This window comes from Rhinolophus hipposideros (genome assembly GCF_964194185.1).
Source record: "Rhinolophus hipposideros genome assembly, chromosome: 7".
In the NCBI taxonomy this organism is placed as follows: Eukaryota; Metazoa; Chordata; class Mammalia; order Chiroptera; family Rhinolophidae; genus Rhinolophus; species Rhinolophus hipposideros.
The window spans coordinates 54,427,383-54,439,846 of record NC_138053.1 but is presented as its reverse complement, the minus strand read 5'-3'; the positions used below and the strand labels follow the sequence as shown (position 1 = coordinate 54,439,846).

The 12,464-nt window shown below is 33.8% G+C and overlaps 1 protein-coding gene across 1 annotated transcript in view; it reads left to right on the top strand.

The window, feature by feature from the left end:
* FCHO2 (FCH and mu domain containing endocytic adaptor 2) overlaps window positions 1–11,649 on the top strand; it is a 104,144-nt gene extending 92,495 nt beyond the window's left edge. The window contains exons 21-26 of the mRNA XM_081053137.1: window positions 268–423; window positions 784–916; window positions 3,737–3,936; window positions 4,678–4,742; window positions 8,756–8,920; window positions 9,199–11,649. Of these exons, the coding sequence (XP_080909263.1) occupies window positions 268–423; window positions 784–916; window positions 3,737–3,936; window positions 4,678–4,742; window positions 8,756–8,920; window positions 9,199–9,221 (742 nt within the window). The 3' untranslated portion in view covers window positions 9,222–11,649. The remainder of the gene's footprint in view (window positions 1–267; window positions 424–783; window positions 917–3,736; window positions 3,937–4,677; window positions 4,743–8,755; window positions 8,921–9,198) is intronic.
* Window positions 11,650–12,464: the final 815 nt, after the last annotated feature.

Here is a 12,464-nt window from a genome sequence, read left to right as displayed (position 1 = left end):
AAGTGTTACCTTCCAGGACATCCAGGGGATGGGTTCAGCTGACAAGTAGGGGGACGTTTTCAGTGTGCCTGCATTTGTGTTTGGAGTTTAATTCTAGGGAAAGATGATGCTAACTGAGTATGTCATTTCACACAGGATCATTTTTTTATAATTAAGTTGAAAAAATTTATTCATAATTGTGATAATATATATATATATAAAGTCCTTTTTTAAACTAAATATGCTTTAAATTTAAACTACTAAATTTTTCAAAATTCCCAATTTCAGGTGTATTGTGAAGATCACTGGTGACATGACAATATCATTTCCAAGTGGAATTATTAAAGTTTTCACTAGCAATCCATCTCCAGCTGTGCTATGCTTCAGGGTGAAAAATATCAGCAGACTAGAGCAAATTCTTCCCAATGCACAACTTGTGTTCAGGTTTGTGTACTTTTGTTTCGAAGGTGAAATTTCTTTTTAAGAAATTTTTCCTTTTTCTTTGAAGCAATAATAATTTCATTTGAAGATAGTACCAAAATTATTTATTATGATTGAACAACTTTCTGTGTTTTGTTTTGTTTTTGGTGGTGGTGGTAATTATTGTGAAATCCCTCTCTACTATCCATCTGCTCATCTTTCAGGCAAGTTTCTGTTATGTTTTTTTCTTTATCCCCTAATTTTAGTTTCCCTCTTCCTACCTTTTGGTTCCTTGCTACTAGTCTTTCCCAAGTTACCAAATTACTACACATAGGTAAAGGATAAAGTCAAATAAAATAACAAAAATATTTCTTATACATGCAGTGATCCGTCACAGTGTGATTCTAACACAAAAGATTTTTGGATGAACATGCAAGCTGTTACTGTCTACCTCAAGAAACTATCAGAGCAAAATCCAGCTGCTTCTTATTATAATGTAGATGTATTAAAGTATCAGGTGAGTCATTGAAAAAAAATCCTAAATTAAAGCGTTAACAAATAGAAAAAAAATCCTAAATTAAAACGTTAACAAATAGCATTAAATGAATATGTCATGGCCAAATGAGGTTCATTCCAGGAACACAAGGATGTTTTAAAATCAGATAATCTGTGAATAAGCCTATAGAGATTTTGACTAATTTGATCAAATTCATCATCTATTTTTGATTAAAAATACTGAGTAAATAGAAATACACGAATGTGTCCTTACCCTGAAAAGACCAACAGCATCATTCTTAATAATGAAACACCTAAAGCAGTCAACCAAAGTCAGGAATGGCAAAGACAACTGTTATTTCTGTTATCATATAAGATCTTTCAGTATGTGTTAGTACAGTTAGATAGAATAAAATAAGCGGCAATAAATATTAGAAAGGAGGAACCAAAATTGTTATTACTTACTGATGATATTATGTTCCTGGAAAACTCAAGAGAATCAACTGAAAATCTATTTGATACAGGAGAATTTAGTACAGTGGTCAGTTTAAAAATTAATAGCTTTTGAAATAAACAGGAAAACGAATAGAGGAAAATATTCATAGTAAAGAAACTAACTAGGAAGAAACATAACACAATCTCTATTGACTTGAATATAGTGAGAAAGGAATACTTGATTAATTCAAAGGAAGATTTATAAGTTTAATGTAATCCTGATTAGAAACCCAGTAGAAGTGTTTTATGTATTTGTGTTGAGAGACTTGAAAGTCATTTTCAAGTTCTTTGGAAAAACAAAGCTTAGAAGAATGAGTTAAGAAATGGTTTAAACAGTAATGTGGAGTAATGTTTTAATGGGAAAATTATTATAAGGTGACATTATCTAAAATAGTTTGGAACTGGCACAGCAGTAGATGGCCAGATAAGTGGAACAAATTAGAGTATACAGAAATAGACCTAAGAATAAATGGAAAACTGTTTATTTGATAAAGTAGCACTTCAAGGCAATGTAAAAATAATGAGTTTTTCAGTAAGTGGTATTGAGATGGTAGGCTAGAGATATGGAGAAAAATTAAGCTGAATCCCTAACTCATTATCTTTAACCAAAATAAAATCCACATATGTCAAAGGTTTAATAATAATAAATGAAACCATAAAGATAACTAAAATAAATCATGGGTGCATATATGTATATATATATATATATGTGTGTGTGTGTGTGTATGCATATGTATGTATTATTTTTATTACATTTTTAAATCTGAAAGTGTGGAAGACCTTTCTAAGTATGGTACAAAACCCAGAAGCCATACAAGAAGAAAAAGATATTTGACACAAAAATAAATTTGTGTATGAAATATTCGATTCAAACAAACCCTTAACAGAATCAATATTTAATCTGAGGGGAACGTATTTATAATACATAAGATAGGCCAATAGGCTTACTCAAAAGAGCCCTTGTAAATTAGTAAGAAAATGTGAATAACTCAATAGACAGTTTACACAAAGGTGCTCCATGTCAGTAGCAATCAGGGCAGTGAATATTCAGACAAGGAGATACCAGTTTTAGCCTATCTGATTGATAAAAATAAAAAAGATAGCTGTGTTAAGAGCGTTGTGACCACTTGTTAATAGGGATACAATTTAATAGAATCTCGTAGAAGGCAATTCTATTAGATTATTGAATAGATGTAACCTTTAATTCAATAATTCCACTTCCAGAAATCACACAGATGGGAAAAAAAAAAAAAGATAAGGTACAAAGGATATTCACTACTGCATTGTTTGGAAACCACCTAAATACATACACATCCACAGAGGAAGAGATTGATTAAATGAATTATAGCCATTAAAAAGAATGAGATGGATCCATGTTTACATATGACTAAAAAGTCTAGAAGGATATGTACCAGGATGTTAACAGTGGGGAGTAAGAATGCCAAGGGATAAATTTGCTATTTCTTATACTTCTGTATTGTTTGAATTTTTAATAGGGTAGTTTTATTAAAATGGCTTATGTTTCTAGGAAATAAATAAGAGTTAACAAGTGCTGCTGCCACTCAAATTGGCTTAAAATTTATTCCAAACATTCATCATTCATTCAACAAACACTTATTCAGTGTTTACTAATTGCTGGGAGTAGAATGGGGAGATAGACAGTAAACATAAGAAGTAAGTAATATCGTGTTACAAAATAAGTAGTATGGAAAAAGGAAAATGTGTGTGTAATAAGGAATGGAAAATGCATTTTCAAAGTAAATTTAAACAGGGTCACCAGAGTAGATCTCATTGAAAAGGAAGCATTTGAGCAAGGAACTAAAGAATTAGAAGAAATTGTACTATTTACCATGGTTCATGTGATTAAAATTAGACATTTGAAGTTGGAAGTATTCCAGTTTCAGGCTTGTATAACTTCATGGTAACTCATCTGTTTTTCTGTTTTAAATCTAAATTCTTATAATTCAGAAAGAATCTTAGAATTCTATGTAGACTATTGAGAGGTATTCAAACGTTACATGCATAAATAAGAAGCACTTGATAACATGGCTGAATTCTGGGTCCTGTACCTAAGCTATTGAATCAGATTTTTGGCATATGGAGCCAGGGGAATGGTGCATTTTAAACAAACACCATGGAAATTTTGATGTAGGTAATTCTAGGTCCAAACTTTGAGAGTGACTCTTATTCCTTTGAGATGAGCTCTGCCTGGAAAAAGACAGCTCCCTCATTTATTTTTGATTCTGTGAACTCCTGTGTTCAAGTATACATGTCATTGTTCAAGTATACATGTCATTGACATGACTTTTTTACTTTTCAGGCCAAATAATTGTTTTTCTCGTTAAAGGTGTCATCAAATGGTATTCAGTCCACTCCTCTAAATCTTGCAACCTATTGGAAATGTAGTGCTGGCACCACAGATCTTAGAGTGGATTACAAGTACAACCCAGAAGCGATGGTGGCACCGAGTGTGCTTTCCAACATACAGGTGGTGGTCCCAGTGGATGGAGGGGTCACAAACATGCAGTCCCTGCCCCCTGCAATATGGTAAATGAAGTAGATTTCTGAATTCCTATGAAATTTCTGTTTCAACTCTAACTTTTAGAGCCTAACTTCTGAAAGTTGTCATATAATTTTGAAAAGTTTTAGTGTATTTTTCCATAGAAACCATGCTATAAAAAGATGTTCATTTTACTAGTCCAGCCACAGTAGCCATAATCCAAAATAAACAAAACTAGTTTTACTGTCAACATGCACACTTGAATCATTCAAGACAACTTTACCCTTAGGCAAATTGCTTAGCCTATCTAAACATTTTTTCATCATTTTTCATTAAAAAAAAAAAAAAAGATTGTAAGTATTTTATCAGGGTTAAATATATCATCTGGCACATCTATAGGAATACTTATCTGATTGATTAGTGTTTAGTAGTATTAATTACTCCCATCTCTTACCTACCTCTCTTGTCCTCTCTATTGATATTAGTATAGACTCTAACCATGCAGTAATAAAAGTGTGTTCTTGAGTAATAAAGGAATTGTCACTGGTACATTGTTTTTCTTTGACCAGTGGGAAAGAGAAGAATTACATAATTTGGTAAAATTCCATTTATTGAGAAAGATATAGCATTATATTTATATCATAAACATTTTCACTAGGTGATATTTGAAATAAATTTAGCACTCTAGTTGTTCTATCAAAGTATTTAATATGCATTTATTTATTGAGTGCCCTCCATATATGAGATATAATACTAGCCATTTAATCTGAAGATATTTGTGATTATAGGAATGCAGAACAGATGAAAGCCTTTTGGAAATTGTCTGGTGTTTCTGAAAAATCAGAAAATGGAGGTAAGTGTGTGCCTGCTTTTTTTTTACTATGTGATGTCACTGAAAGGGATTTTTTAAAAGGCATGTTTATAGAAAGTTTTCTCCTGGAATTTCATGCCTTCAGTTCTAGAATTGACCACTAGGTGGAAGTTCATCCCTTAAATAAAAGTGGACCAGTTGAGATTCAGAACATATTTTTTCCCCTCTAGATTGAATGTGCTTTCTCTGTAAGAGAAATGTTTTGCTCTAACTTTATAAAAAGTAAATGCTAATGTTCATATACTAATGTTAAGAGAAAATACCTAATTTAAAGGAGTATAACTGTCTATTCCAGCTAGATAACCAATTGAAACTGATTTAACACACTCTTTAGTCTCCCAGAAATCATGTAGAAGCTTCCGGGCTTTAAAAAGCCCCCTTGCGAAATAAAAGCAAAAATAAATGAAGGGGACTATATCAAACTAAAAAGCTTCTGCACAGCATAAGAAACCATTATCAAAACAAAAAAGCAGCCAACTGAATGGGAGAAATTTGCAAACACCTCCAATAAGGGGCTAATATGCAAAATAAATAAAGAACTCATACAACTCAACACAAATAAACAGTCCAATTAAAAAATGGGCAGAGGATCTGAACATTTTTCCCAAGAAAATATACAAATGACCAACAGATGTATGAAAAGATACTCAACCTCACTAGCTGTAAGGGAAATGCAAATCCAAACCACAGTGAGACATTGCTTCACACCTGTTGGAATGGCTGTTATCAACAAGACAAGAAATAGCAAGTGTTGGAGAGGCTGTGCAGAAAAAGGAACCCTTAGATACTGCTGGTGGGGATGTAAATTGGTGTAGCCACTATGGAAAACAGTATGGAGGTTCCTCAAAAAATTAAAAATAGAGCTACCATAGGACCCAGCAGTTCTTCTTGTGGATATCTACCCCCAAATTTTGAAAACATTTATTTGTAAAGATACTTGTATCCCTATGTTCATTGCAACATTATTCATAGTAGCTAAGACATGGAAACAATCGATAGATGATTGGATAAAGAAGATGTGGTATATATACACAATGGAATACTACCCAGCCATAAGGATGAAATAACTGCCATTTGCAACAGCATGGAGGGATCTTGAGTATCATGTTAAGTGAAATAAATCAGATGGGAAAAAATGAGAACTATATGATCTCACTCATATGTAGGATATAAAACAAAGCAACAAACGAACAAACAAAACCTACTCAGACAACAGTATAGTGGTTACCAGAGGGGAAGAGAGGTGTGGCTCAAATATATGGTGATGGAAGGAGACTAGACTTTGGGTAGTGAACACACAGTGCAGTGTACAGATGATATATTACAGAATTGTACACTTGAAACTCACAAACCCCCTTACCTACTCTTATCTTCCTTCAGGGAAACTTGCCTGGTCATTTCCCCTTATTAAAACTAACCATCATCACTGAAATGACATCTAATTTATGTATGAAAGCTTATACCATATTGTATGGAAAAAAACAACTAGCCAACAACCTTCGATTCTGTGATAATTTTTTTAAGGAGAAGCAAGTAATTGCCTCTTCCCACCAAGTCTGCTTCTGTGTTCTCAGTGCATAGGAAAAGGTGCTAGCTAATCACTCCTAGTATGTCCCCTAACTCGATTTAGAATACAATTCCCGGGACAGTCACATCTTTAACATTAATTGCATTTTCTCTTAATTATCCTGCCCTCTTTTGAATGCCTAATTAACCTCCAATAACTTTTCCTACTAAGTAGGTTTTTTCAGTTTCTCAAGTTTTGCAGTTTTTTCTGTTTTGAACATTTTAAGCATAATGTGATCAAAACATATAAAACATTATCAGTTTTTCTCTAGGTATTTCTGCATAAAGGACCAGAAGCATATCTGTATTGTCTATTCATTTATACCTGCCATGCTGAATCAGACTTTTACTAGAGAACTACACAGTGGGTGAAATAATCAAGCTAATCTGCGCCTGTTCGGTTGCTTATTTTCAGGTGGCTGACTACTGAGTTTTAATGTAGCTATATGGCTTTTGGGGGAACAGAACTGAAATTTCTAGTTGAAACTGGAAACAAACCAGAAATCCTACTTGAATTGAGCATTTAAAACCAGTTAGCAAGGAAGAAAAGGATGTATTCCCCCCCCCCCATTTCATGAAACTATGCTGTTGTAAATACCAAGAAGGGAATTTGTTCTCTCAAAAATAGAGCAGATTTTCTAACCAGATTAGTTTAATAGTTTCCCTCTGCTATTCAGGTATCAGGGTGTCTGTGTGAGAAAATGGAAAAATACTATAAATGTGGTTCTGATTTGGTCAGCCTTTAAAAAGAAATATCCAAATTAGAATACTATAAAATAGAAATCTGTTTCTATCCTGGCGTTCTGCCCAGAGAGGGACAGGAAGTAATTCTGAAGCTTAAGGATTGCCAAGGTGGCTGCTCTTAGCCTGTGGCAAACTTTCACAGAATTGAATTGCGTGTCAATTGTACATGTTTAAGGAGGGCTTGGACAATGGTTCAGAATTAGGCAGCAATTCATCTCCACCAGACTCAATAGTATAGAGCAGACCAGTGTTAAAATATTTTCTTCCAGATTTCTCTCTGTAATGTTTAACTTCCATGCAAGGATTCACAGAATGTCACTCCTGTAGCAGTTCTGTCCACTTTCTCCAACCAGAAACCTGGTAACCTCTAGTAGACTCCTCCTTTCTCACCTCTTGTTTCCAGCTCCTGAATATCTTACAGGTGCATTCCTGCTTTCCTTTCCTTTCGCCTAGTTCAGATCCCCTTTTCCCATTTTCCTGTCACCTAGAGTCCTAGACTATTTTATTGACTTTCAGTTGGTTTTCCTACCTTGCATCTTGTGCCACTCTCCTCTTCTAAAACACTAATCTGAAATGTTTTTGTCTTGTCTTTGGTGGCTCCCTGTGGTTATTTTTTTTATCTCGGCATGTAAAGATATTTAGAACTTATTCCTTGCTACATTCTAGTCTCATCTTCCGTCACACTCCTCCCGTTCTCCAGCTCTTCTAGCATAGATGCAGTTCCCTGAAATTCACCACGCGTTCTCAGGTCTCCAGTCTCTATACCTGTAGTTACCTCTGCCTGAAATACACACCATCACCCCCCACCACCAGTTTATGTGCTTTTGTGCCCCATGTTTTGTGAGCTCTTTTACGGCATTTATCATACTCATCATAATTATTTGGTTTAGTATTTCTTCCATGCTCTTAGGTATGAAGTATGTTGAATAAATGGTTATGTAGAAAAGAAAGCACCTCAGAAATATCTACGTCACATGTTAGACCAGTTAAATTTTAAAAAGAAAGGTGACTAGAAAATAGTAACGTTGATGTAGCTCTTTTAATCTTAGCCGTCTTCCCTTTTTGCCTTTCTCCCACCCCCATGATATGGGCAGCAGTCATTTCCTTTTGACTTTATTCCTACTCATATTCCTCCTAGGACTTCCCTTTGACTTGCCTTCACTGACTTCCTTCTCTTTTGATTCACTTTCCATGCATGTAGCTTAGGAATCTCAATAGCAAACACCTGTGATGTTTGTATTACGTTAAAAGAATGGATTAAGGTTATTTACTTAATGAAAATTCAGATCCACCAATAAAGTCTGATTTGGAAACAGGATGATGATTCATTTACTGTACACATTTCATGAATTTGGCATGGGACTGATAATGCGGAGGGTGCCAAGAAAATGTATACATTTTAAAGGAAAAAAACCTTAAAATTGTAATACTCAATATATACCGATAACGAAAGATGAATACAAGTCACGTTTGACTTCTGCAATTACAAGAGGTGCTCAAAGTGGTTACCATCAGCATCTAGACACTTCTGATTACGGTGAACTACTGCTTGAGCAACAGTGACCAAAGTGTCCATTTGTGTACATTTTTTTGGCACCCCTGGTAGTTAAGCTTACTTGCTCATTTGATTTTTTTTGTTATGAAATGTGTTTCCCTCTGTAAGTTCTTTATTCTTTTCCTTGTAGGTTCTGGGTCCCTCAGAGCAAAATTTGATCTTTCAGAAGGCCCTAGTAAACCCACAACACTTGCAGTGCAATTCCTCAGCGAGGGAAGTACCCTCTCAGGAGTGGATATTGAACTTGTAGGCACTGGCTATAGGCTTTCCTTAGTAAAGAAGCGGTTTGCCACTGGTAAGTTGGGAGGTTTCAAGCTTCTAATGCACATGGGAAACATTTGTATTCTAATCTAAAGGCATGGAAAATTTTCTTTGACCTTTGGTACAAGGTGCCAGGTAGAGAGACACACCTGGGAAAGAGTACCTATGGTCAATATAGCTGAACAGCTGTGATCTGATTCTGATGTATTGTAAACAGCAGATGGGAGCTGGGGTTCTGTATCTGTAACCACAGCACATGTCCTTTGAGTTCATTGAAATTGTAATTGCAAAAGTCTCCTTGGTGTTTTTCAGGACGATACCTGGCGGATTGTTGATGGACCTAGGAAAGTGGTTGGCTCAAGGGAGTAGTACAGACCTGCCATTCTGCATTATCTGTCCTTTACAAACACTATTCTAACTTGTATTATGCCTTTGAAACAGACATAGTTGAGAGCTGACTACAAATATTAAATTGCACCTTTGAAGTGAGTCATTGAAAGAAATAGCACTGAAATGATTTTCAACGCTGTAAATAATCAACTGCAATATTCAGGAAGCACATTGATTCAGATTCTCAGTAAAACAATGTTCTCATAGGTAGAAATTTTAAATTATCTTCAGTGTCTATATTGAAAAAGGGTTATAATGTAATATCAGGCATAAAATTTGAGGAGAGCAAGCACAAAATAATTTAGCTTTCCATAAATTTTTAGAGTCAGAGATAGTTTTGAAATTTCGTAAGTTTGCTATTGAATGGATATAAACATAACGTGAATTCTATGTTTTGGGTAATGTTAATTTAGAACACTCAATCAAATTGAGTTATGTGCCATAAAGTAATCAGACCAGAGTCCGAGTTGTATGCAAAAAATTTATCATTTGACTCTTATAAACATATAACTGTAAATGGTGTTTTATATGATTTTTTAATCCTCAAGTGCAATGTGTTTTAAAATAAGCTTGCAAAAGACAGCAGAGAAATTTACTTCTGCAGTTAGTAACTTTATAGAAGTTGTGATTGTTTTGAAGAGTTAATGCTGTAGAGTTAATTTATTTTTATATGGATTGCATAATGTGTGCCTTTTAAAACAATAACAAAAACCAGAAATGTGCCTATCCAGTTTGTGTTCATTAATGTGCCTCACTTTTTTCTCCCAGTCTGGATGTCCTATTCAGAATCTTATGGTGGTCAAGCATTTTTACAGCATAATTACAATTTTTGTAAATAAGTTTGGCTGGAATTAGGAAGGGAAATCAGAATAATTAAAGGATAATTATCCTTAAGAACCCTGGCTCACTTTTTTAATGAAACACGGTAGCCACTAGAAAGAGAAATATATCTAATAGCTTATGTTTACAAGGAAAAAAAGTTACTTTCAGATATTCGACCTTAACCTATCAAAAGTATGTAAATCTTAAAACAAATTCTGAAAAACTATAATGGCAAATTGGAAACTTTAACTCTGAATTTAGCATTTCCCTCCACTCTGTTTATCAGTGGAAAGTACACTTTTTCTTTTACTGAATGTGTTGTGACCATGAATTTTGTAGTATTTTGTGAGGAACACATTTTAGAAAAGATTATTTTTGGCATTAGAGAAGTCTGCCATTTGTTTTCATTTCAACGACTGGAAAAATTACCAATTCGTACGTTTCTATTCTTATTTAATTGCCACCTGCTAAAAATAGGGCAATTATTTAAAGTGATGGATTGGGTTAAGCATTTCTTAAACTAATATTAAATAGTGAAAAACTTTAACTTTATAGCAAATCCTGATTAATTGAAGGCATTAAATATTTTGGACAAAGTTTCATAATTTACAAGTGGGAATTTTATTTATAAGGATAAATACCAGTGTCCTGCATTTTGCATAGAAGTGATAAATTGTGTTATATATATGATAATTTATATAAAACCACTAATTGTTCTGTTAAGCTTTACAGAAAATAAAATCCCTACTACTAGACATTTATGTAACATCTTGCTATACTAAATGCAGCAGAAAATCTACTCATTAGCAATATATATATATAACACAATATGTGCTTTTTTATATATTCAGTGTTAGCCCAATTCTAAATTTAGACTTGACTACAGTAGTACGTAAGACAATATGCTAAAATGTTCATCTTTACTAAATAGTGAGCAAAATTAGAAACTCTAACTCTTATATTGTGCTTTCTAAGATGCCAATTTACAGTCCCTTACTGGAATCCTAACTGTAACTGCATTGCAGTCAAACTGCTTTTGAGCAGTTAATATTTTATTATTGGAATTCAGACACTGTTATATTCACCATGTTGGTTTTTAATCAAGTATTACCTAAAAATGTACAAGTTAGTGAAATGGTTAAACTTCTGCACTTTCTTAGTTACCACAGTCTTCATACCAAGTGTCAATAAATAAATTTGTATTGGGTGCAGGTTACAATTTTGAAGCCATATGAGTTTATATGTTTTTTTTCATTTAAAAACCCACTAATGGTGTAAAAAAAGACCAGTAGATTTTCAATGGGAAATGTATTTAGCAAGCTGGTTCTTGCTTATGTATAGTGATAAACTTTGTAGCTGTCTGTTTAACCAAGAATTTGTAAACACAGAACTCTAACATGTGAGTTTTTAAGAATTATTTACTACTTTGAGTTGTAATTAGAACAATGCAAATCTATCTTACAAAATTTTGTAAATATTTTTGATTTTTTTCATAAAATGTAAATTTTACATCAAAGTTGTACCATTAATAAACATGTAATATATAATTTACCAGTTAGTTTATGTGTCTTTGTACTCCTGGTGATAGTAATAGCTATGCCATTGATGTTCGGACAAAGCAAACCAGGTAAGGAAGGATAATTGGTTTGGAACTTCGTACACCATTTGGACAGGCATACAGATCTCTCTTAAATTACCAACCCCTGCCATGATTATTTCAAGTCTTATGCTGGCACTTGTACTTAACATTATTATACAAAACTTAAAATTTGGTCATCCTTCAAACCTATATAAATTCTCAAACCTTATCAGATATTTTTCAACTACTATACACCAGCCTTCACCGTTTGTCAACCTTTCAGCAAGCCAAAAATCAGCATCATTATTATTAGACTTAATGTCACTAGAAAATGTATTGTCAAAATCCATTTTCTATTTTCAAATCTCAACACTAACCTCCGACCAAAAAGACCTAATTAAGTTATGTTTTCTTTCTTCATTAGCCCCAAGCCTACTCCTGTTTAATTTCCACAAGTAACCTCTAATATGACTATAATACCAATAAGCAATGATCAGCCAGTTACTACCACCAATCAAGTTGCAGAGCTTTGTAACACAGCTATTCCTGCACCCTCCTCACTAAAAAGCCAGAATCTCCAGTGTCGTAAATTACTCAATCTCCTAATCTATTAAATGTGAATACAATCTCCACCTCATCATCCTTCAAAATACATGAAACTACCATAGCCTCCATCTACAACCCCTAGAAAAATATTCCTAAGAAGTTACATTAGAAACTCAAACCTCAGGATATTTCCCAGTAGCCGTAACTATTATAATAACCAAAAACTACCAGCATTCCCCCA